General features: G+C 45.4%; 1 protein-coding gene across 1 annotated transcript in view; it reads right to left on the reverse strand.

Annotated features, from left to right (window-relative positions):
* Window positions 1-812: 812 nt before the first annotated feature.
* LOC138565827 (uncharacterized) overlaps window positions 813-27,007 on the reverse strand; it is a 235,520-nt gene continuing 209,325 nt past the window's right edge. The window contains exon 7 of the mRNA XM_069643009.1: window positions 813-1,021. Coding sequence (XP_069499110.1) covers window positions 911-1,021 — 111 coding nt within the window. The 3' untranslated portion in view covers window positions 813-910. The remainder of the gene's footprint in view (window positions 1,022-27,007) is intronic.

A 27,007-nucleotide genomic window follows, 5' to 3' on the forward strand; every position in this document is an offset into this window, starting at 1 on the left:
TAGAAAATGGTTCTAATAGAGAATCCAGTGCTACATGTATTGTTTGTGGTGCAAAGGTCATTGCTGGGCTAGGTGTTTGTTATTATGTTGCCCACGCCATTGAATGCCCAGTTGACTGCGATGAAGCTCCTGGCCATGGTGCTCAAGTGGTTTCTGTCTTAGAATGGCTGTGTGATCAAGTGACCTATGGCAGTTTTCCAATCGGATCCTATTATATCAGTGGGGCCCTCTTTAATATGTAGAATGGCTGCTTAATGAGTAAGTACGACAGAGACACCTTTCCTGCATTCTGGATTGGGTTTGCTATTAAGATTTCTTCTCTTGGAATGGCTCTAGGACACTGGTGGACAGCAGGTGACTCAGAAGGATGTCCGTGATTTCACCAAATTTACTTCACCTTCAGGTGAAATCTTCGAAAAGAATTTCTTTTTTTATTTTGTGGGGGGGTTCCCAGCCGTCTCCCCACATCCCCCTACCTTTTCCAATTCCATTATCCCACTCCCATCTAGGTTTTAAAATGTACCCACTTACCCAACCAAATTCGAAGAAAGAAAATACAAAGATTTCCCATTAGGTGAAAATTGATTCAATTAAATGTATGGATACAGACTAAAAAGTCTTCATCACAGCATGTTTGCCATTTCTGGATGGATCTTCTGCACACGAGAGGAGATCCCTATGGCGCGATGCTCCTATCAGTAGGGACTATGTTGGACTCCTTGAAATCCCAACTATTCTATGTTCTCCTCTCACAGTGAGAATGTTGCATAGAATCCATGACTCAACAAAAAAAGAAAGGTGTGAAGCATGCGTCTTGTGTCGGACAGAACCATTCTTTATTGGACTCTGTAAGTGTCACATGGATTGTACAGGCGTTTGCAAGAGAAGACGACGGGATGGCCTCCGCGATTCATTTCAAGGTGCCGCTCCAGTTTATTGGGTTGTACTGGAGCATCTCCTGCTCCTTCAGCTTCTCCAGGGATTTGATGAGTCGGCTTTCCTTCCACTTCAACTCCATCAACTGGGGAGAAAGCAGAACCAGGTTAGTGGAGCATTGCAAATACCTTGAGCAAGAGACGTATTGAGACAAGGGGTCGTATAGCTAAGATTGGAGAAGGAGTAGAAGAACATGCCCGGGTTTCTTCAAGGTACTCAGCCAGCAAGATCCACAACCCAAAGGATGGCAGCGTTCACACTGTATCTAAGAGCCCTTCTGTGTGGCTGGACTCATCAAAAGTGGTCGACTTTAGCCCTGACTCCTCTGATCAGATATTAGATCCTTACCCCGCCCTTATCTCTCATGCCTTCTGAAGCAGTCAGACATCGTCAAGCTATGCACCGGATATCAAAGAAATTTCCAAGCTCATTATATTTGAATTTGTTTCTCACACAAGTTCATGATTGATACCTGTAAAAGCTCCTCTGTCAGCCTCTCTATTCCCCCATTTAACTACATCTTTAGTAGAGAGGATGTTGACAGTAGTCTCTACCCTGATGCCTTAAAATGCAACATTGAGTCAAAAAGAGCTTCTGCGGGAGGATTAGTTCCTTTTATTTACTTGGTTCACACCAAAATTGTCTTATGGTAGTTACAGGAAACATACACTCTAAAATAGACATATCACACACAGCAGCACAATATATACACAAAACACACTCCATCCATTCAAAGCATTAGACCTATCAGAGGCAGCAGCACAATACATAAACAAAACATACTCTATCCATTTCAAGCACAGTCTACAAATGCCTTCAATTGATAACCTAGCTTTCAGTTTTTATTTGATTCTAAGATAGATAAGTGATTAAATGTGCCTTAATGCTGGGGTTATGTGGATCTACATTTAATAGCCAAAGACCACCCCAATCCCGAACCATTATGGGTGAGCCCCATGGGAGCACATTCGAGCAGATGATATTGTAGCCCAAACTCCATGCAGATGCAATGGAAGGAACAAGTTACTTACCTGTGACTGTTGTTCTCCAGCATGGGTCTGGCATGGATTCACATGCTCATGAGTATTCCCCGTCGTCAGGCCGGGAATCCTCTGTAAAGAAAAAATCAGTATCGGTTTCGTTTCTGATCTGTCTTACTTAGTAGTAACCAATCAATATTGCCAACACTGATCTCTGGGTCATACTGCAACCAGCTAATGACTGCCCTCTCCCTAAGCCCCGCCTCTGGCAGCCATCCTCAGATTTGGTAGCACGTAAAGTGGCAGTATGACCAAGTGAAGAGCCGCAGAGGGGTAGGCGGGAGGGTTCGCATGTGAATCCATGCCAGACCCATGCTGGAGAACAACAATTACAGGTAAGTAACTTGTTCCTTCTCCAGCATGGGGTCTGGCATGGATTCACATGCTCATTAATATAAGAATACATAGCAGTACAAACATGCACAACCACGGGAGGTGGCAAAGGCTCAACATTAAGCATTACATAAACTCAACATTAAGCACTCTTACCTCCTCACCAGGCCCACCTTCAGGTGAACAGGTTGCGCAGCATTGCTTGGCCGACTCTGGACTCCTCCCTGGAATCCCGGTCGACGCGTGAAGGTGTGCGTCGACTTCCACGTAGCAGCCCTTGCAGATGTCCAGAAGGGGCACACCAGACAAAAACACTGTAGTAGCAGCGATTGCTCTGGTCGAATGGGCTCTCGGACGGCCGGGCAATGGTTGGGTTGCCAACCGGTGACAGTGCATGATGCAGTTGGAGAGCCATCTGGAAATGGAAGCCTTCTAGAGAGCCTTCCCTTGGTTCACAGGTCCAAAGTTCACAAACAGCTGTGACGTCTTCCGAAAACCCTTTGTGCGGTCCACGTAGAACTTCAGCGCTCTAGCCACATCCAGCGAGTGCAAAGCCCACTCGGCCGGTGACGAAGGCGACGGGAAGAAAACTGGCAACACCAAGGGCTCATTGAGGTGGAAGCCCGATGGCACCTTGGGCATAAACGAGGGGTGCATTCTCAGCTCCACCCTCGTGTTGTGAAAAGAAAAGTATGGAGGCTTGCAGGATAGGGCCTGGATCTCTCCCACTCGTCATGCAGAGGTGATGGCCACAAGAAATGCTGTCTTCCACGAAAGGAACTTCAACAGCGCCGAATGAAGAGGCTCGAATGGTGCCCCCATGAGCCTAGACAGCACCATGTTGAGTTCCCACGCCGGGGCCGGAGCCTTCACCGGCAGGAATGATCGGAACAGTCCCTTCATAAATTCCTTCACCAGGCGATGAGACCACAAGGACGCCCGTCCCGTAGTTCTGGTGTATCGGGAGATCGCAGCCAGATGTATCTTGATGGATGCGTGAGCTAGTCCAGCCTTGGCCAGCGACAGTAGGTACAGCAGTACTTGAGGGGCCATAATCCACAGAGGGTAAATCTTCTGTGCACAGCACCAGACAGAGAACCTCTTCCACTTATGTCCGTAGTACTTGAGAGTTGAGGACGCCCTGGCCTTTGCAAGAATCTCTCTGCAGTCAGCCGGGATATCGTACCCTCCAAACTCTAGTGCTGCAGGAGCCAGGCCTGCAAGTTCAGCGACTCCGGGTCGTGATGAAGGATGGACCTCTTCAGCTGGTTGATGAGTCGGAGCAGCAACGGCAACAGAGGGACCGCATATAGGAACAGGCCGTCCCAGGGGAATGAGAAAGCATCGCCCAAGCTCTGGCACTTGGAGTTCGTCGCAGTCACGATCAGGTCAATCTGGGGTTTGCCCCATCGTTGAGTCGGTCCACTTGATCCTGGCATAGTTCCCACTCGTGGCACGAGCGCAGCTCTCTGCTGAGTGAGTCGGCGATGGTGTTTTTTTATCCCTGCCAGATGAAACGGCACCAGAAAATCCCTTGAGCAACAGCCCAATGGCACAGATCCTGGGCTTACTTGGATAGGGCTGGGGATCTCGCCCTGCTTCCGGATGTAGAACATCGTGCTGGTGTTGTCGGTGAAGATCCTCACCACCTTGCCCTTGAGGGACGGGAGAAAAGACCTGAGGGCCCAGAACACTGCCCAGAGCTCCAGGATGTTGATGTGGAGCGGCTTCTCCTCCGGGAGCCAAAGGCCTGTTGCGTGAAGATCTCCGGTGTGCGCTTCCCACCCCTCCAGGGTGACATCCGTCGTCACCGTCGCCTGGTGGGCCGGGGTCTGAAAACCTGTCCCTGCCGCTAGATGAGCGCGGGTGCCCCACCACAGGATCACTCGTCGGAAAGGTCTCGTTGAGAGGGATCCTGTCCTCGAAGCTGTCCGTCGCTTGAATCCAGTGGGCGTCGAGGATCTCCCATAGAGGGCGCATCCGAAGCCTGCTCAGGCACACAAGATAAATGCAAGAGGACATCATACCGAGGAGGGACTTGATGGACCTCACCCTGGCCATGTCTGTGGCCAGCAGATGCTGCACCTTGCCTAGGATGGCCTTTGTCCTTTCCTCCGACGGCGAGGCCAGACGCGCCACTGTGTCGCGCTTGGCTCCCAGAAACAGTGCGACTTGAGAGGGGACCAGGTGGGACTTGGGGAAGTTGATGGAGAACCCAAGGTCCGTGAGCAGCTGGACGGTATTTGCTGTGTGTTCTACGGCGAGCTCCCTTGTCCTTGCGCGGATGAGCCAATCATCCAGGTATGGGTAGACATGGATCCCCTGCAGGAGCAGCCGCGCCGCCACTGCAGCAAGCACTTGCTGAAAACCCTGGGTGCCCCGACTTCAATCCGAACGGGAGGGCCTTGAACTGGTAGTGCGCCCTTGGACCCCGAACCTAAGGAACTTCCGGTGTCCTTTTAGAATGGGAATGTGAAAGTAGGCATCCTCTAAATCCAACGACGACAGGAAATCGCCCTCCTCCAGCTGTCCCAGCACGTGCTGGAGGGTGACCATCCGGAACTTCTGTGCCTTGATGTACTTGTTCAGTCGTCGCAGGTCCAGGATGGGTCGCCACCTTCCTGTCTTCTTTTTCATGAGGAAGTACCTTGAGTATACTCTGGAGGCCCGGAGCCTCTTTGGGACGAGCTCAATGGCACCTTTCTTGAGCATTGCCCTTACCTCCAAGAGTAGTTGAGGGACGTGGTTTTCTTTCCTGGCCACAGGAGGAATGCGGGGGCACTTTTTTTAGAAATTCGAGGGCGTGCCCCTGGGCCTGGGCGTCCAGCACCCAACGGTCGGTGGAGATGGACTCCCACACGCTGATGAACTACGCCAGCCGGCCTCCCACCGGGGTGCGTCGGTTCAATCTAGCTTGGAGGATGCCTTGCCGCCTTTGCCTCCCTGACGGCGGGATCCACCCGACTTGCCTCGTCCTCTATAGGGTTCCTGTGACGAGGAGTGGGCCGCTTGGCGGTACGTAGAGGAGCCACCGCCAAATCCCTTGGAGGCACCCTGCTTGCCTCCGGAACTCCGTAAGGACGGCCTTCGTTGCTGGAGAACTCCTAGGGCCTTAGCTGTCTGCGTGTCTGCCTTGATGGCTTGGAGGGACTCATCCACTGTTTTCCCAAACAGGTTGTTCCCGTCGAACGGCATATCCAGAACCTTGGCTTGTACGTCCTGGCAGAAATACGTTGCCTTGAGCCACCCTCGTCGTCTGAGGCAAACGCTGTTGCCTAGCTGGTGGAAACCGGTGTCAGCAATGTCCATTGCCACTGTTATGGTGTGGTCCGACGCCACCTCGCCTTCCTGCAAGATCTCCAGGGCCTCAGCCCTCTTGTCGTCCGGTAGGAAGTCCAACAGGGGGGCGATCTTGTACCATAACTCCCTGTCGTAGCAGGCCACGATCGCGAGGGCGTTGGCCGCCTTAATCGTTGTTGCCGCCGATGAGATAACTCGTCGTCCCATTGCATCCAGCTTCTTTCATTCGCCGTCCAGTGGGGAAGTTGACGTTGAGGCCGATGCCCCCCGTTTTCTTCTTGGCCGCCGCTGAGACGACCGAGTCAGGGGTCGGTTGCGCCCTAAGGCACAAAGGGGCTGCGTCGGGGACCCGGTACTTCTTCTCGTACCAGTCCCTCTTGGCAGGCGTCGTAGATGGGTTCTTGAGAAGGGTGATACCCTCGTCCCAGATGTCATCCAACAGAGGCACGGCAAGGACTGTCTTCCTCTTGGCCTCACGCCGTTGGTAAAGGAAACATTCCTTCTTCTTCTCTTCGGGGCAGAGCTGAAAAAGCTCTGATGCCCTGGTGATCATAGCGTGGAAAGACCCAATCTCGTCGGGCGGGGATGCCCGGGCTGGAGGCGATGGGAGCTCCGTCCCATCGTCACCGCCATCGTCATCCATACCCGTCGTGGCCGTGTCCGTTCCCGTGTCACGGGGGACATGGGCAAAGGCCGAGCAGGCCGCGAGGGCTGAAAAGGTGGGGCTGGTTGGGTCCGTCTTCTCTTGTTTGGGGGACTTCCCGACAGGCCTGGTTCCGGCTCCTCCGTTGGTGGTAGGGGCAAACTCGTCCTCATCTCCGAACATAAGCATTGTATTGCCAACAAAATGGCCGCCGAGTTGTCCTGCCGCTCTGGAAGCGACGGGCGCAATGGTTGACTAGGAACCTCGCCGGCGCCAAAGTTGCTCTCGTCATCCTCTTCATCGGGATCTCTCCCGTGGGACCGGGCCTCTTCGACGCCCTCATCGCGGCCCTCCAAGACTTCAACCAGTTCCTCCTCGGAGGCTGTGTCCGTGTCCACAATGGCCACCGGCTTCCCCCCCCTTCTTTTTCCGCCGGGGTCTTCACGGGGGTCTTCTCGATGGGCCTGAAAGAGTCTTCCCTCCGCGGTGGCAGAGAAACTCTGGGCCCCGAGGTCACCTCCACTGGTGTAGCATCCCCAGGCTGTGCCAGGGCCGCTGCGACTTCCTCGATAGAGGCCTTAGCCGGGTGAATCAAGGCCTTCACCACCTTCTGCGGGCCTGTGGCCTTCACCTTGGGGGGAGGGTCACTGCTTCGGTCTCCCTCGGTTCAATCCTTTGTGACCGACCGTGGACTCTCCCGAAGCTCCGCGGGGTTCTCGGCTTTCCTCTTCCCTGAGCCAGAGCGTTGGCTCGTGGTTGATGGTGCTGGAGAGGATGTGCCCTGCCTGGCAGCCGAGGAGCCCGACCGTTCGGTGCTACCGGTGCCCGCGGACTCCCAGTGCTTTGCCTTATGTTGGGCACCCATTGCCAGGGCGCCCTCACAGGATTTAGAAGACCGCTCAGACTTCTTCTTCTTCTCACCTGACGGGCTCTTTCCTTCCAGCCAGTTGAAGAGACTAAGATGTAGATCCTTGATGGTCCATTCTGACATGTTCCCGCAAAACGCACAGTCTCCACGTGCGTTTTGTCCTCATGAAGGCAGTAGAGGCACTTCAAAGGCTCGTCCTCTTTGAACACATTCTGCCGCTGGCATCCAGGGCAAACCCTGAACAGCTTTCCGGGCATCGAGCTTCCTTTCTCCTGGGCCATGTCTGGGGTAGGCCACAGAAACTTCTGGACTCCTCCAAGAAGCGTAACTCCACGAAAACTTCACCCTTGAGGGGCGTAGAAAAATCTGAAATGGGTCCCCGTTGATTGGATGTAGAAACGGTGGAGCTTGAGGCTCTATTTGACCGAAAAATGAGAAAATCTCTTTGAAAAAGCGCAAAAACGCAGCAAAAAGCTCGAGAGCTAAACAGGACGACTCCCAACACTTGAGTGTGCGGTAAAAATCTGAGGATGGCTGCCAGGGGAGGTGCTTAGGGAGAGGGCAGTCATTGGCTGGGGCAGTATGACCCATAGATCAGTGATTGGTTACTACTAAGTAAGACAGATCAGAAACGATACTGATAGGGGTCTCACGGTATTAGTTTTCTGACGGTACAATAACCTTCTTGCCAAATGATGGTATATCATGGTTATCGCGGTATAGCAGGTGGAGTTAACTAATCTTAACAAATATTTTCTAAAAGGTCATAAATTGACAGATTCATCATCACAAACAAAACCAGGCACCCAGGGCCAGTATTGGGCATTTCAACATACTTTCCACTGAAATGGCTTGCTTCCACCAAACACAAACACACGTGTGGAGAGGGGGGGGGGCTGCTGCAACTGGCAAAGCAAACTGAATAGCTTTTCTTGTGGTCATTTAGGCGTTTTGCTCCCCCACTGGCTACTGGTGAAAATGAACATGTTGCCATCTTGATAACCTGCATGCCACAGATCAATGGAGGATGATGGTAGTATAACCTTGTACACACACACACACACACACACTCACACGTGCACATGCACACAACACGTTACAGCCTTTAGTTTTGGTACGGCAGCAGGGGATACCGACAGATGAGTGAATTTCGCAGTGTGACTTATTATATGGAAATTCAATGATCGAACCAGGGAAATCCCCCATTACCATATGTTTAGAGAACATTATCCATTATAAATATATAAACCCCAAAGCCGCCACCCCAAAGTAAACCCTTTTCCTTCTTGGCACTGTATCTATTCTTCCTATTGCTAACATATTGATTTTGTGTAAGGCACGTGTGGTTTATGGAATGGCATTAAAAACTGCTCTAACTGAAACTACTTGGCAGACGGCACATCCAACAGTGCAAGACCAAGACTGCGCAGCACTTGCTTACTGCAGCCTTTCCAAATCAGATTGAAAATCACACTTAACGGTATGAACGGTATAACGGTATAAACAATGTGACGGTTATTATTGTTCAATTAAGTGGTTCACGGTATCTTTAACGGTATACCGTTATACCGTTACATCCCTAGACACTGATACTGATTTTTTCTTTACCGAGGATTCACGGCCTGACGAAGGCGAATATTCATGAGCATGTGAATCCATGCCAGACCCCATGCTGGAGAATAAAGATAAACGTAGAGAATGCAACTCTCCATTAGTCCAATGCGTGTCTATCCTCCACTGACCATGATCACGTGTGATTGGTAGGTCTGATGCTGCAGAGAAAGCTCTTGAAGCCCACTGGAAATGTGCATTGGCCGCTAGCCTATGGTTTTCATGGCCTGGGTGACCATAGCCGAATGCATACACCTGATAATAAATCTAACACCTGTAAAGAGGTCATTTTTGAGGTGTTTATTGCAGATTGAGGAGCATTCCGCTCCGGGGATCATGAAGTAATTGCTCCACTGCTGGCACCTAGGAGCTCTGCAAGTAGCTCCTAGGCGCCAGCAATTTCATCTTAAGCAGAGTTGCTCATCAGGACCCCAGGAGCTGTTGAATTCTCGTGAAGGGGTTCAGAACTTGGTAGGTTTGCTGAACGACCCCTGGTCTTGCTGCTACCTCTCATTTAATCGTTACCATAACTCTGCTGCCGCATCTGCCACTTGTACCGCCTCAGTCACGGTTGCTGTTTCTTCACTGCCACATTTTTATGGGCAGAAAAGATATGTTTTGAGGCTTTTTTTGAAAGTGATGATGGAGGGTGTGTTGTGGATGTGAAGTGGTAGGGCATTCCAGGCTGGGGTGCCTGCTTGGACCATGGATATGGTCGCTGGTGAAAATCTGAGACACATTGCACTGGTGAATGTGATCCCTTTGGCACCACACTGCACTTGTTGGCAGAGGATTCTCCAGGTAGACATTTCAAAAACCCCATCTATATTCCACACATGATCCTTCCACTGTGGAGCTGTTCACTGGGGCGTACCCAGGGAGCGTGGAGAGTCACAAGTGAGACAAGTGGCTGGAACTGCGCTTAGTAGGAGGATGGTATCACTATTTCGGTTTAAGCAGAGCCAGTTAACTTGCATCCAGCAACAAACCCGATGGATACTTTCCATAAATAATTCCAAGCGCCCGATCCTGAAGACCAAGCAGGATTAGGAGCGGCTGGCACACAGTTGGCAACAGAGATTTAAAATGTCAATGGCACAGCTCACAGAGAATATAGATCTGGCTGGCATTCGCAGATCACCTACACCCGCTCTGATGTAAAGGTGCCCCTCTTCAACCCAAGCGCGTTTGAGAGATCAACTGAGCACTTTGGAGATGGTTTCAAAGTCAGAACAGTCTGGCAGTCATTGGAGCTCTGGATGTTGAGCCACACTGAACTGGCTAGTCTGTGAAGATGTGGCCATTGCTGGGGTGGCATGACTGGCAACAATTACTGGTGTTGTCTTAGCAAGTCTACATTTATAGTAATTAAGATCCCAAGCAGATTGGTTAATTTCATCCCTCTTAAATCAAGACCCAATGTACTAGGCGTAAACACATCATTGTGTAGTGCTGGGTGCACCCGTGTCGGTCTGGTCAGTATCTTGGCGCTTCTCTTTCAGGGGTATCATCAGCATTTACTGTGGACGGACCCCAATCTGGGACTGTTTTGTCTTTTGGAGATTTGGCAATTATTGGCCACCCCTCACCCCGACTCCCGTCCTTCAACCTTCAGTTGCTGGCGGGCTAGCTTCTCATACTACATATAAAGTGCTAGTGTCTTCACCTTCCTGAGTGCTGGTGACAGATATTGGCTGAGCCCAGCTGGGTGAAGCTGCTCGGGTTAGGCAAGAGGGTGGAGGCGTGCCTCACCTTTGCCAGCGTCTGCAACCTGTGCGTAATTCAGACTAGGACTCCCATGATCCCTCACCTTTGACTATGATGCCCTGGGCTGATGGATGCTGGACAGTAAAACATCTGGGGAGCACAAGGTAGCCCCGATGCTATGCTGGAAAGACCCCACTACGTGCATGACCTAAGCCCTAACATTTGGGAGATGAGAGGATAGCTCACTGATTGGCCTAGGGAGCAGGGGGATTCCATGCAACGTGGGTTTGATCCCTGGTTAAGCACTTAAAAGCTGTCGGGGGCATTAAGGGTTATTAAAAAATCCCCAATAATAATATTATGAAAGAGAACTAGTAGCACAGCCATGCACAATGAGCCAACATTAAATGTTAATGATTTGCCACTGGAACTTTCCCATGCCCCCTTATGCACTCTCTTGTGCACCCCCTTCTAAACAAGCTCTTGGCCCATCCTTCCTCTCCGGCTAACTATCGCCCGATCGCCATCACTCCTTTCCTCGGCAAGCTCTTGGAAAAGCTGGCCATCTCCCAGTTTAATCCACTTATTGAATGTGCTGCTTACCTCCATGGCCACCGGTCTGGCTTCAGAGCAGCCAGAAGCATGGAAACTGCTCCCCTGAACACCTATGAAGACTTGCTCTCCAATCTTGACTCTAACCTTCCTTCTGTCCTCATTCTCCTTGATCTATCCTCTGCTTTTGACATGGTCCACCACACCATCCTGCTCAATCATCTCCGCGACAACCTTGGTATTACTGATCAGGCCCTGGCCTGGATGACCTCCTTTCTCACTGACCAACCCTCTCAGGCCCTACCGGGGTCTTTCATTTCTTCTGCCTCTCTCTCTACTTGTGGTGTTCCTGAGGGGTCTACCCTCTCTCCCCGGCTTTTCAACCACTAACAGGCTCCTCTTGCTACTTTCTGCTCCACTTGTCAGTGCTACGCGGATGACACTCAGCTCTCTTTCAGGCTCCCCTCAGCCACCTCTGCTTCTTCTCTCATACCATACCATACTGTCTGGCCGCAATACAGGAATGGTGTGCTGCCATTTATCTATGCCTTAATGCCAGTAAGACTGAGATCCTCCTCATTGGGACACCAGCTCCATCCTTTCCTTCCTCTCTCTCTGGCCGCCCACTCTGGGCCCTGTAAGGATATTTGGCGTGTTACAGCACAGAGTACAGCACTACTGCACGGGTAGCAAACAGCACAGAGTACAGCACTACTGCACAGGTAGCAATTGTTTTTGCAGCACCACCACAAGGGTGCGGTGCATTGCTATATGTGTTACCAGATTAACAAGGAAAGACAGGCTATTCAGTCAAAAACGATTTTAACATATAAGATGCAAATCTATTTTTACAGTTAAAAGCACACGTGCACATTCAAAAATGCACAATATTTTTTCACCTGAAATGCCTATGGTGCGAGAGACACATTTGAAAATAATAACTAACATTACTTATAACTATCCTGACTAATGAAACTGAGGTTAACATAATCCACTAATAAAAATGTGTCTCCACTGCAGAATTAGGCCTATTCTGAAAGTGAACTTTTAAACTCACATCCATTTTTTTTTCTCTGCTGCCCTGTCCACATAATTACAGGAAACAAAAGAGCTCGAAAGACAGGAAATCAGTTGGTTACAAAGTATTACTATAAAAATGAGCCATTGTGTAGAGAAGGAGGAGATGGCATGATTGATTCTGATTGGAGCAGCGTCATAGCAAGTATCATGCTAGAGGGAGTGATCAGAGTTTTGCTGGGTGGAGTTTGAGGAGAGAGAAGGGCAGTCAAGATTTGGCAGAGCTGGGAGAAGGACCTTTTTCCTGGTTGGAGCATTCCTATCTGCAAAAGCTGAGAATTCCAGGCAATGACCCCGGTTTGAGAAGGAAAGGCGCTCCTTTTCACTGGGGTTAATCTTCAAGGGAGCCACATTCAGAAAGAGAACAGCTAAAGAAAACTTGACTGAACAGATAAGGTAATTACATAAGTGTGGGAGCTGAGTGTGTACGAGAATGTTCAGTCAGAGTAGGAAAGGAGATTCCGGTGCCTTAATCACACGTTAATGTTGCAAATTGTGTTCTGTTCTCTGCCACTTTTTTTTCCAGTGTATCACCGACAATGCTGTTACTGTGCTATTTTATTTATTTCTGTAAAGAGTGAGATCGTGTTTAAATGCAACTTTTATAATACAGAGAAATATTTGAAAGCAGACGGGTGGTGTATTTTATATTTACCAATACAGTGCTGATGATGAGGGGAGATTTTTAAACAATGCAATTGTCATTTTAAGACAGATGTGTGCATGATCATATTCAGTATGGACAGTTGAGAGTGATTGTTTGTAGCATAGCTCGTTGGAGGTACATGAGCCAACGGGAAGAGGGACTCTCTGAACATAGTTCCCTACCGTATATAAGGTAGTGGAAATTACCACAAAATTACCACATATAGCTCTCTGTCGTAAATAAGTCAGTGAGATCGCCCATGGTGGCACACTAACACTAACACTGAAAATGTAGTATTCCTAAAATGTAGGTCTGAGGTCTCTCTAGTGATTACACGAAAAATCTAAGCAAAGATAAGGGATTCTGGACATTGGGGCCACAAATAAAACAAGGGAATTATGCTCACCAAAATACCACCAACCACGCATACCAACCACGCATACCAAATATGCATGTCTGGGTGCTGAAATAATGCATGTCCACTGTATTATTGTTGCACATGGCCAAATCTGAATACAAGGAGTGATTATTGCTAAGTTATTTTTCGGCGGTAATAAAATACTGTCAGGCCCCAAATCTCCACAAAATACCCTACAAATTTATGGTGCGTTGCAGGCCGGGAAAGTGATCATAGAGTACCTACTGGGTGTGGCAAGCGTGTCTCACACTGCCATTTGCACATTAAAGGGAACCCATTTTATAATAACAGTGTGCCACTAAAAACGAATTTCAGAATGTCACAAAGGGAAACCACATTCTCAGATCTAGTGCAATATTTAGAGGCAAAGTTGTTTGCACATGGGAATTGGTCGTCAAATAGCACGTTAGAATTGAGTAACCGCATTCAGGGTGAGGTGCAGAAAGAAAAACTAGACAATATTTTTGCAGAAGGCAGCATAATTCAGGTCTGCCTTACAAGATTATTGAATGCAGCCGATAAAAGTGCAGAGAAAGACTGTTTAATACGGCTATGCGGCAAAATATGGTTTATTTTAAACAAGTCCCTGCAAATGCAAGAGAATGATACTCAGCTAATTAACAGGTTAAAGACTGAATTAGATGGGGCAAGTAAAAATCAGGAAATGTTGAGAGCAGAATTGGATGTATGCCAAAAAGACATGCAATTAAAATGCAGAGACTTTGATACTCAGTTATCCAAAAGCAAGAAACAATTTGAAGATAGTGAGCAAGAATTGGCACACTTAAAAGCCTTAGTGGATCACATTAGGCAGGATAAAGATGAGGTTGTTTCAGAAATGCAGATTTTACAAAAAGAACATTGTGAAAAAGAAGGTGATCTCCAGAGTGCAGAACAAGAAATGATTAAAATGATTCAAGAAAGAGACAAGAGAAATAAAGAGTTCAATGAATGCCAAATGCAAATGTGCGACATGCAGGAGGTGATTAATAAAATGAATGGTGAAAACAACTATTTTCAAGATGAAACCAACAGACTCCTTAAAAAGTGTAAGGACTTAGAACAGCAAATGTGCATTCCCAGGTCCCAGGAGAGGCGGCAGGGTACCACATTCAATGGAGTGGAGGTGAATTCTAGCTCTGCCCAAAGAGCTAGTGCTCCAGTGACTGGGCCGGTGACTGAACTTGGTTGCAGCGCCCTTGGGGGATTTGATACTCCCATTGGGGGCAGCCACCAATCTCATACACCTGAAAACAGGATTGAATCACAAAATAATGCAATTCCATGCATTGCAACAAGTAGCCCCATAAAAATAATGAAATCCATTAAAGCCCTGATCAAACCATTTAAAAAGGGAGGTGAATGCTGCATTGAGGATCACTTAGAAGCGGTGCATGACATTTTTAAAGCACTCAAGATACCTAAGGAACAGTACAGACAATATTTTCATTTAACTTTAGATGCCCCGACGGCCAGCATCATAAGGGGATTAAATGAACAGCAGAATATGACATGGCTGGAGTTTGAAAAAGAAATTAGGCGTCATTTTTCTCCTTTTCAGTCATTGCAGGAGGCAAAGAAAGTCGCGTACACAATTACTGCTGGACCTAATATATCCCCTCGCCAATTTTTACAAGACTTAAAAAGAGCATTTTCTCGCTTTGATGTATCTTTTGACTCAAATTCCAATGAGTTTAAAACTGCATACTTCTATGGGCTACAGAAAGACATCATATCCCAATTGGTCCGTGAATTTGACCGTGACAAGTCCCTTGAATGGATTGTACATCAAAGCACAAAACTATATGAGGTACTCTATTGTCAGGGTAGAGAAAGTGATAAAATGAAAGATACTAGACCTAAATCTAAAGAACCCTCAGCCACAGTAATGGAAATCAGGTCAGCCAAAATGTCCCTTGAGTCTGCTCAAAGCCAAGGTAAAAATAATGTGACACCTGAACAAAGGGGTAATCAACAAAGATCGCCATTTCCTGTATCAATGTTCCAATCACATGATCCTAGTAATAGAGAGAGCTACATCAGCCCTAGGTATTTAGGGGACAGACCCCGGGTAGGATACCGGCCTGATATGGCAGGTATGAACAATAACCAGAGACAAAATCAAGATCAAAGAAATGATGGTCCCTACCAGCCATTGGGGACACAGAGCAGATTTGATCCCAACACCATGATATATGGTAATCAGGATAGACCCAGATATGTGGATCGATTTACTGATAATGGAAATCAGCATAGGGGCCAGTACCCACAATCTGAGAGACAGGACATGAGGCAAAACATTAACTACAATCCACGTCAGTACAATGATTCCCCACCAGGGGACTATAATCAAAGGATGGGTGCACCCCGCTCCCCTCCACAAATGAATCAAGAGTTCAGAAACCATCCCAACAGACATCAATCACCTGAGAGGTATCAGAATAGATCCAATCAGGGGGAAAACAACCAATATCGACCTAGGCCACAGAAAGAGGATCCTAGAGAGATGGAAAGGTTCCAGTGCCTTGAGGCCCAAGTGAAAATGTTAGCTAAGCAAATAGGAAAGCTCTATACAGCGCAAAAACAACCTTCCAAAGAGGGGGCTGATGGCCATAGCAATGACCGGGGGGCTTCCGAAAAGTGACTAAGTACTCATGATAACTGCAGTGCCAAAATGACAGATTGCTCTGATATAATTTTGCAAAACGACTCTGAGATGCCTAATGGATTAAAAATGAAAGTGCCAGTGAATGAAATTGTTACAGAAAGTGCAAATACTTATAAAAAAGAGGTACGGTTTAACTTAGAGCTAAATAAAACAGTAAAGATTTGCACAAATGAAAAAGAAACATTAGGAATTCCAAAAGAACAAAGGGGCAGATTTAAGAAAAATGACTCATGCATGGGGAATACCAGTGAACAGGGAGTAAGTGGGGATGCTATAGCTCCTTCCCTGGGCAAGCAAAACAATGACCAAACACAGACAGAAAAAGGAAATACTCACAAGGAGGGTACATGTCAATCACCTGAAGAATTCTTTGAGCCACATATTTTTGAAGAGGCTGAAAGGGCTGGTATCACACTAAATGATCACAAATGCACAGAATTAAAAAATGACAAATTGCTGAATGATGTTGTTACACATGTTCAGTTGGAGGATTGTGATGTGGTCTCTGATGTTACCCAGATGGATGGGCGAACAGTGGCCACACTCCAAAAAACCTCTGATCATGGAGAAATGAATAAAAAATCTCGCGCAGAAATGGGTAAAAAGGAGGGAAAAATGTCTTTCCATTTACCAATGTGCTTAGCCAAAAGTGAAAAAGACCTGAGAAAGGTGAGCCCTAAAATCAGTAAGAATTCACATTTCTTATGTGTATTAGAGGAAGTTGAGGACAGATATTATGCACCCATCACTGTAGAAGAAAAATGCCACACCTTTGCTATGATTGACACTGGCGCACAGGCCACAATTATGTCCAAGGAGCTGGTAAAGAGTATCAATGAAGGGAGGCCTCCACAGAGTCAGATCACAGTGAAGGAAAATCAAGGCCCAGTGCATAACTTTAATGGGGAGGAGGTGCCCATCATAGGTGTAACTGAGGTTGACATAAAAATAGGAAAGCACAGAATGAAACAAGAGGTATTGACAAAAGATTGTCTCCTCTCATAGATGGGGTGAATGGAGTGCTAACCAAAAAACCATTGAGGTCTAAGAAACTAAAATCACAAAACAGCAATATAAATGAATGTCACACCGTTGCCAAAACAAATGATGCTGTGGAGGTATATCTCCAGAATAGCTGCATACCTAGTGTCACTGTCATATTAATGTGTCAAGATAAAATGCAGAGCGACAATGAAAAACTACCTGTACAAATATACTTGGACCCAAGGAAAAATTGGCAGACTGCCATAGATGAGCACCCATTATGTTTTTATCTAAAAGAGAAAACGTGCAAACAGAATATTGCTCCTAAAACAGATTCAGAAAAACACATTACCACTCTGGCAGAAATACACATGGAAGATGAGCAACCATGGGTTCATGTTGGTATAAATGACTATTTTAAAACAATAAAAGCCACTTTAGCGCTTGAACATGAAAGGAGTTTCATTAATGAGAAATTGTTGCAAAAAATAATGGTAAGGGAAGAAATCCCGAGATTTAGGATTAAAAACCAATATGTTTCTGGCTTGGACAGTCCAGACTTTGAAAACCGAATTTCAGGCAGATGCATGCTTAAAATTAGCATTGGGCAGAAAACAATTTACCATAATGTATGGATAGTGAGTGGAGCACAAAATTAATTTTACATGGGAAATGACATCATGCACAGAATGTGTATGGTGTTAGATTTCCTTAATCAAAAAATATGGTCACGCCTAGGTGGTCCGGCACCTGAATTTGAAGTCAAAAGAAGGGCTTATCATTGTGCACAACTGGTTCCTTATGCAATCGAATTACAAATGAGGAAAAATACTATTATTCCTGCATTTACAAAACAGTTTGCAATAACACTGAAATGCAAAAATGGGCAGCAGATGAAAGGCTCTGATGCATTTGTATGCCTGAATGAATCCATAAAACAGCAAGGCCTGGATTATGAATACATTCCATTGGTAGACATTGGTGAGGGATCTGTAAAAATCATGGTAAATAATAAAGGTTGTCAGGATATTCATTTAGAGGAAAACTCCCCATTAGGAATGGCCATACAAAAATCACATTATACGGCAGATTTAAATAACATGGTGATTGGGAATATTCCTGAAAAATATGTAGATGCCAAGGGCGAGTTGCCAGAACACCTGGACTCTCAGCCCAAAGGAATATTTAAAATTCATTCTGTGTATCCTTATGATTCAAATGAGACAGTGTGCTGCCATCAAGAGGATTGCATAATATTTAATTTAAATGAAAATGAAACAGAAAATCAGCCCATTGAAGTGGAAGCTGATATGCCAAAATATTTAAAAGTGGCAGCTTTACAAAAAGACACAGCCACACAGTTAGAGGAAAGCGCCGAGATTCCCTTACCAGAAGATTTTCCAGAATTTTCCAAAATGGTAGAAGAGCAGATTTCCTTAGCGGATGCATGTGAAAGCAATGAAGAGAGGGACAATCTGAGGGAGATATTTATGGAGTTTAAGGATGTATTTGCAAAAGATGCTTATGATTGTGGTTTAACTGATTTACATGTGGCCACACTACCAGAAGGGTGTAGCAGAAATCCAGTGTTTGTGCGCCAGTATAGACTACCGAATGGTCAATGGCGGCTGTGTGCAGACTTGAGAGAGTTAAATAAAAGAGTACCAATATCTAGATGGCCACTGCCATTCATTGACCAGGGCCTAGCTCAGGTACATGGTTCAGAAGTATTTACCACATTAGATCTCACCTATGGATATTGGTGCGTGCCATTGGCAGAGGAGATACAACATTTATTTTCTTTTACATTTGACAGGACTCAATATGCCTGGCTTAGAGCTCCGTTCGGGTACATCAATAGTGGGAGTGAATTTGGCATATTTTTGAGAAAGGCCATGCCGGATGCAGCGGAAAGAGGAACAATAGTTTATGTGGACGATGTCCTGATAAAAAATGAAAGCCTGAAAAGCCATTTTGATGAAATAAGACATGTACTTGGCCAATTGCAGAAAGCAGGCGCCAAAGTATCTTTGCAAAAAGCACAATGGTGCAAGAAAAAAGTGAACTTTCTAGGGCATGAAGTGACTGAACATGGGCTAAATCCACAAAAGAAGAAAATAGAGGCCATACAAAGATTAAAAGATCCTTAAAATGTGAAAGGAGTAAAAAGTTTATTAGGGATGACAGGCTATAACAGAAAGTTCATTGAAAATTATGCAGAAATCACTCAACCATTGACTAAACTGCTTAAACTGAATACTCCCTGGAAATGGGAAAAAGGGCAGTCTGATGCAGTGGCTAAATTAAAGGAATGTCTTGTAAAGGCACCATGTTTAGCATACCCCATAAAGGACAGGGATTTCTTTATAGAAATAGGTTTTTCTGAACATTGTATGTCAGCAGTGTTATCACAAAAACACTATTTGAATCACAAAACCATTGCATATGCAAGTAAGGCATTTTCCCAAGTTGAAATGAAATTTAATGAATGTGAAAAGGCCCTATTAACCACTGTGTGGGCGCTACAACATTTCCACCCCATTGTTCAGGGAGAAAAGGTAATTATTGAAACAAATCATCAACCTTTGCAATTTTTAGAGAGTAAAATAATTAGATCAGGTAATCTAGCGCAATCCAGAATCACTTCATGGACGCTGGCATTACAAGGTTTTCCCGTAGAAGTGAGATATGGACAAAATAAAAAGAACCCAATTGCTCAAGGGTTAGCTGACTTACATGACTGTGCAGCTGAACAAATACCAAATGAAATGGAAGCAGAAACTAGTTTGCAGGAATTTGAACAATCACCACACAAAGCTTTTGATGAAAAAACATGCAAGGATTTGCCAACTGTATATGTGGATGGTTGTGCTTTTCACATTGAAAATGACAGTAATAAACAGTTAGTGGCAGGAATAGGAAATGTCTGGTTGAAATGTGAAGGTGTCCCCAGTATAGGGATGAGGATTGGAGATAGGAGCAGTCAGGTGGCGGAATTGGCAGCCATTTATAAAGCAATTGCTACTGCAGTTGATAAAAAGTTCAGTGAAATTGTCCTGGTGACTGATTCTGACTATGCACGGAATAGCTTTGTGGAGTATTTGCCTGGTTGGAAAGCAAGAGGCATGGTTACATATAACAAAAAGCCACTTAAGCATGGAAAAATGATACATGCCATAGACAAATTGGTGTCAGAGAATGAGTTAACAATATACTGGAGAAGAATTCGTGGGCATTTAAAAACACCAGGAGAGGATAAGGAGGGAAATGATAAGGCAGACCACCTGGCTAAGATTGGGGCTGTGATGGGAGATTTGCTACCTATTGATTATTTAATGGGTGAAATACAAATTGATGCAGTCACACGTTCTAAAGCACCAAAGGAGGTAGATCAACCGGTGGTGCAGTGGAGTCATGACACGCCAGACCAAGATTTGATTGAGGCACAAAAGAATGATCAAATTTTGGGAATCTATTATAATCATTTGATAGACCCCGAACAAAATCCTTTAAAAGAAAATGACTGTATGGGAAAAGAAGAGTTGAGGGTGCTATTAAAGAACAAAACACGAATTAGATTACAGGTTGGACTCATGATTAGAGAGTCCATAACAGGACAAATACAGTGGGTAGTACCCCTTTCATTCAGAGGACTAATGCTACACCATGCACATGATGCCATAACTGCAGGACATAGAGGTTCACAAAAAACATTAGAAATACTAAAAGATTATGCTTACTGGCCACATATGTCCCAAGATGTGGAATTATATACTAGAGGATGTCTAGTATGCGCCCAATTTAAACCTGCTTCACCAATGCATAGAGCACCATTGATGAAAAGAGCCCTAACTCTCCCATGGTCAGATTTGCAAATAGACTATGTAGGTCCTTTAAAAAGGTCGAGCAGAGCACACCGTTATATTTTGAGTGTGGTATGTTTGATGTCCAAGTGGATTGAATGCATTCCTCCACCAGATTGTAGTGCGCAAACAGCAGCCACATTGCTGGTGAACCATGTGTTCTCAAGGTTTGGGTTGCCACAAAGAATTGAGTCAGACAGAGGAAGTCATTTCACAAGTACTCTAATGAGTAAGGTATGGCAAATACTAGGTGTAAAAAGGAAACTACATATCGCATATCGGGCGGCGTCTTCAGGTACAGTTGAAAGAAGCAATAGGTCTGTTGTGGATATTTTAAAGAAATTTGTGGCAGAAGCAGGTTCCAGCTGGGATTTACGTTTACAGTTGGTTTTGATGGCAATCAGGTCGACTCCTGCCAAAGCAACAGGTGTTAGCCCCCATGAGGTCTTAACAGGTAGGAAAATGGTGTCACCACAACACCTACTATACAGAACACATGAGCAAACCCTTGTGAGTGCATCCACAGTTCATGAATATATTGATGAACTGAGGAGGCATTTGCAACATGCATTTGCTTTTGTGCAGAGAAATCTGGGAAGAGCTGCTGACAGTGAAAAATCTTATTATGATAAAAAGACATCAGTAAAGGAATACAGTGTAGGGGATCAGGTGTACAAGTTTCATTTTGGAAAAAGTAAACAGAAAAATTCTAAATTTCTAGCAGCCTGGCAGGGGCCATTTCGAATTATAGATAAGGTCTCTCCTGTAGTTTATAAAATTTGAAAAATGAAGGTGAAACAGCAATAGAGCAGTTTGTCCATGTAAATCAAATCAAACCATGCCATCCAAGACATGAGATCAGGCAGCTTGAGCATGTAGAAACAGATAAAGTCCCTTGAACACAAAAAGAGAAAATAAATGGGTACAATCAGGAGGCAGTGACAAAGGAGTTAAAAAGTTGATTGTTATGATGGCACATAAACACTGTAGTATATGTAAAAATATATAATATAAAATAAATAAATAAATGCACATATAACGGAAGCTCATGGTTGGTGTGCAGAGAGAAAATGTATTAAATATTGAATGCTGTTTATGTGTGCTAGTTTTCTTTTAACTTGTGTTTAATTTCAGAAAAAAAAAAAACGAAATATTTTTACCAAGCATGTTTTATTTTTGGCAAAAGGGTGAAGGTAGTATTGTGCTATGTACTTAATTGGTTTATTTTCTATTTGATTTAGAAAATTAACATTATTTGGTCGGAGGTTCCGGGATCAGATGCCACGGGAGACGATGGAGTCCTGGAGTCCCCTGGATGAAGACCAAAAGATGCCTGCCTCCAGGTGGAGGTGAAGACAAGATAACCAGAATGCTAAAAAAGATGACTCCTATGGATCTAAGATTGCCAAGATGAAAGTGTACTCGAATGAACCAAATAACATCGCTGGTCGGGACATATCAGAGGCAGACAAGAGTGCTGACATATGGAGTTCCACATATTTATTATTTTAATTATTTATTTTAATTTGTTATATTAATTATTTGTTTTGGTTAGTTGTTTTATTTCATTGTTTTAATTGACTTGAAAAATCTAAACTTAGAGTAATGCCACTTCCACTGAGAAGGCAAATGTAGAACATTTTGTAAACTAATGAACTCAGATGAATACTGTATTGATTGCAACTTTTTCATTGATGCACATGAATATTCATTTTATTGGATTGATATATTGTGAAAAGAAGAAAAAGAACATTTTTTTTTAGGAATTGGCTTGGATCGTAGCCAGATTCTAAAAACAAAAGGAGGGTGTGTAAGGTTATTTGGCGTGTTACAGCACAGAGTACAGCACTACTGCACGGGTAGCAAACAGCCCAGAGTACAGCACTACTGCACAGGTAGCAATTTTCTTTGCAGCACCACCACAAGGGTGCGGTGCATTGCTATATGTGTTACCAGATTAACAAGGAAAGACAGGCTATTCAGTCAAAAACGATTTTAACATATAAGATGCAAATCTATTTTTACAGTTAAAAGCACACGTGCACATTCAAAAATGCACAATATTTTTTCACCTGAAATGCCTATGGTGCGAGAGACACATTTGAAAATAATAACTAACATTACTTATAACTAACCTGACTAATGAAACTGAGGTTAACATAATCCACTAATAAAAATGTGTCTCCACTGCAGAATTAGGCCTATTCTGAAAGTGAACTTTTAAACGCACATCCATTTTTTTTTTCTCTGCTGCCCTGTCCACATAATTACAGGAAGCAAAAGAGCTCGAAAGAACAGGAAATCAGTTGGTTACAAAGTATTACTATAAAAATGAGCCATTGTGTAGAGAAGGAGGAGATGGCGTGATTGATTCTGATTGGAGCAGCGTCATAGCAAGTATCATGCTAGAGGGAGTGATCAGAGTTTTGCTGGGGGGAGTTTGAGGAGAGAGAAGGGCAGTCAAGATTTGGCAGAGCTGGGAGAAGGACCTTTTTCCTGGTTGGAGCATTCCTATCTGCAAAAGCTGAGAATTCCAGGCAATGACCCCGGTTTGAGAAGGAAAGGCGCTCCTTTTCACTGGGGTTAATCTTCAAGGGAGCCGCATTCAGAAAGAGAACAGCTAAAGAAAACTTGACTGAACAGATAAGGTAATTACATAAGTGTGGGAGCTGAGTGTGTACGAGAATGTTCGGTCAGAGTAGGAAAGGAGATTCCGGTGCCTTAATCACACATTAATGTTGCAAATTGTGTTCTGTTCTCCGCCACTTTTTTTTCAGTGTATCACCGACAATGCTGTTACTGTGCTATTTTATTTATTTCTGTAAAGAGTGAGATCGTGTTTAAATGCAACTTTTATAATACAGAAAAATATTTGAAAGCAGACGGGTGGTGTATTTTATATTTACCAATACAGTGCTGATGATGAGGGGAGATTTTTAAACAATGCAATTGTCATTTTAAGACAGATGTGTGCATGATCATATTCAGTATGGACAGTTGAGAGTGATTGTTTGTAGCATAGCTCGTTGGAGGTACATGAGCCAACGGGAAGAGGGACTCTCTGGACATAGTTCCCTACCGTATATAAGGTAGTGGAAATTACCACAAAATTACCACATATAGCTCTCTGTCGTAAATAAGTCAGTGAGATCGCCCATGGTGGCACACTAACACTAACACTGAAAATGTGGTATTCCTAAAATGTAGGTCTGAGGTCTCTCTAGTGATTACACGAAAAATCTAAGCAAAGATAAGGGATTCTGGACATTGGGGCCACAAATAAAACAAGGGAATTATGCTCACCAAAATACCACCAACCACGCATACCAACCACGCATACCAAATATGCATGTCCGGGTGCTGAAATAATGCATGTCCACTGTATTATTGTTGCACATGGCCAAATCTGAATACAAGGAGTGATTATTGCTAAGTTATTTTTCGGCGGTAATAAAATACTGTCAGGCCCCAAATCTCCACAAAATACCCTACAGCCCTCTTCCTGCTCCTTCCTATGAGGCTAAGAACCTTGGTGTCATCTTCGACTCCACCCTCTCCTTCTCTTCTCTTCTCACATCTCTGACGTCTCTAAGAAGTCAAACTATCAGCTGCACCTCCTCAGAGGTATTCTTCATTTTCTCACTTGGAACAGGAAGCTCACTGTCTCCAGATCTCTTGTCCTCTCTAGGCTGGACTACTGCAACAGCCTCTTTCCAAATCTTCCTGCCTCTACTCTTCAACCTTTACAACTCATCCAGAACAGGACTGCAAGACTTGTCCTTGGCCTCAACCCCAGGGATCGTGTCCCTCCAGCTCTGAAATCTCTGCACTAGCTCCTCGTGGCTGCAAGGGTCATTTTCAAGACCCTCTGCATTGTCCACAAGGCTTTCAGGGGCCCGGAACCGCTCTACCTCCAACTTTCTCTTCCAAAACATTTCCTTCTCGAGCCCTCCGCTCATCCACCTCCAACTCCCTGAGGGTCAGACGCTTCTCCCTGGGCCATCTTAAGCACTTTTGGGGCCCAGGGCACAGACCTCTTTAGGGCCCTCCTCCACCGAAATGAATGCATGAGGAGATCCACAATATCTGATCACGCCCCCCCTCGTCACCTTCACAAGCCATAGCTTGATATGCTGCCTTGCAGAAATCTAAATGAGCGGTAGTGAATTCACACATTATTATGTACACCACAGTGAACACAGAAAGCATTACAGGATGAATTGATTAGTGCAGAATGCATTTGTCAACATGAGAGGCAATAGGTTTAGTGCCTCAGTAGTATGTAGTATGTAGTAGTAGTAAAATATCTTAACGTGTGCTATTTAAGTTTGGTGAATAAAGGAAACTGACTTCTTTTGCTCAGGCATCCTTGTGGGGCCCCGGGGCATGTGCCCCTTTTGCCCTCCCATAAAGACATCTCTGGCTTCTCCAAGCAGAGAGTTGGGAGCAGATCTATCTCTTCGGCTGGAGGCCTCCCTCTGGAACAGCCTCCCTGCCTTTCTCAAACTTGAGCAGAACCACCTATGGTTCCGGAAGCAACTCAAGACCTTCCTTTTCGGTTCCGTTCTTCCTCTCCCCTGCTGATGCACCCGAGTGCTCTGCGCACTGGTCACCTGGTCAAGCTCTGAATTTGGGCCCAGGCTCCTGCATGTCCAGTTGCCCTTGCGCTGCCTCTGGGCTCCCCAGCACTTAGGGGTCTGTATCTGCAACCCTACAGTCCCTTCTCTCTGCACTTATGAGCCACCCGCTGGCTGCACTTGTGAGCTAACTGCACTTCCCCCTTCCCATCCCCCTGGCACTTCTCTCCTTCCCTGCACTTGCACGATCTGAATGACACAAGGCCTAGTAAAATCGTTATTTTGTCCTCCCCCATCTCCCCCTTCTTGTCACACCTAGAAACATTTGTGTACAGGCGTGTTATAAATGCCACATCCTATCAGATCATCAAAAAAAAGTGAAGCATCACGTGCACCAATCGTAGAAAACGCAATGCAGAGCGCAAGAGCTTAAATAAAATACATCGCCATGGCCCCCTCATTAGGGTTCCACGAAGATTACAGAGGCATTTCTGGGAGCCATGTGCCAGAGCTTGTCTTCTAAGCCCCTGTGAGAGAGCACGTGCTCCTGCACTCAAACATGTGAACATTTCATTCAGAGTTAAAAACAATGCCCTCTTTCCTCCCAAGCTTTGCGACAGGAACCACAGAAAGGTAGACAGGCGTTATGTCTGGCAGGGTCGCTGGTCAGATAACGCAGTGAGTTAAGTGCTTGCTGCAGAAATAAGAGGATAAGCAGTAGGTCAGGAGCTTGAATCACAGCAGGGTATTCTCCGCCTTTTATCCTGCCAAGTATAGTAAATACTGGTACATAAAGGGTATTAGTAACATTTGTTGTAATTAAAGCACTACACATGTGTGAAAGCTTTGTTTGACATGGGCTGTTTAAAAAATCATAATAAATATTCACGCAGGTCAATTGTCAGTGTGGAGAGCCTGGCAGTGAGATGGTCGGCTAGCCTGGATAACGAGGGGCTCAGTGCAGAAACAGTGCATTGGGAATAGCTCCCCAGTGCAAACAAATATGCCATCGCAGATTTTGCTTCCCGGCCAAATTGCAAATAGGGCTTTATATAAGCCCTTAGAAAAACTTACATTGAATTGATGCTGGATTTCTTGCACCAAGGCAATTTTTGCCCTACTGCTATTACTGTGCAAAATCACACATGCCCCAGTGCAAAGTTTATGAAATCAAGACCCTCGAATTCCAATCTCAGCCACCAATATTAACCAAACTGTGTGATCCTGAGCAAATCATATCCTCCGTCAACCCTAATTCCCTTAATCGATTAAGTAAGTGGGAATTGGAAGTGGATTAAGTGCCGCTATTAAGAGCTACATGAAAATTGGACAACTTTCCCTGGACACGCACACAGAGCCTAACATTGACTTGTTTTGTGCACGTTAACCTGTTATCTTATGACACGAGGGCAATGCATAGGTGCTATAGATTTGATGGTTCCCTCCAGCATGTGGCTGGGGTTGATTTACTGAGAAGCTTAGGCAGGATTGTAATAATTTCTGGCAGCAAAATAAATGGTGCCGCAGCCCGAGAGTTACCATTTCTCAAGCCACTCATTGCAGCGATCGAAGCTCTGTGTGTGCGTTCTCTCAACGCAGCGATCAAAGCTGTGTGTGTGCGTTCTCTCAACGCAGCGATCAAAGCTGTGTGTGTGCGTTCTCTCAACGCAGCGATTGAAGCTCTGTGTGTGCGTTCTCTCAACGCAGCGATTGAAGCTCTGTGTGTGCGTTCTCTCAACGCAGCGATCAAAGCTCTGTGTGTGCGTTTTCTCAACGCACCGATC

The sequence above is a fragment of the Ambystoma mexicanum genome, chromosome 2p (genome assembly GCF_040938575.1).
Source record: "Ambystoma mexicanum isolate Mex_15411 chromosome 2p, UKY_AmexF1_1, whole genome shotgun sequence".
Lineage (NCBI taxonomy): Eukaryota > Metazoa > Chordata > Amphibia > Caudata > Ambystomatidae > Ambystoma > Ambystoma mexicanum.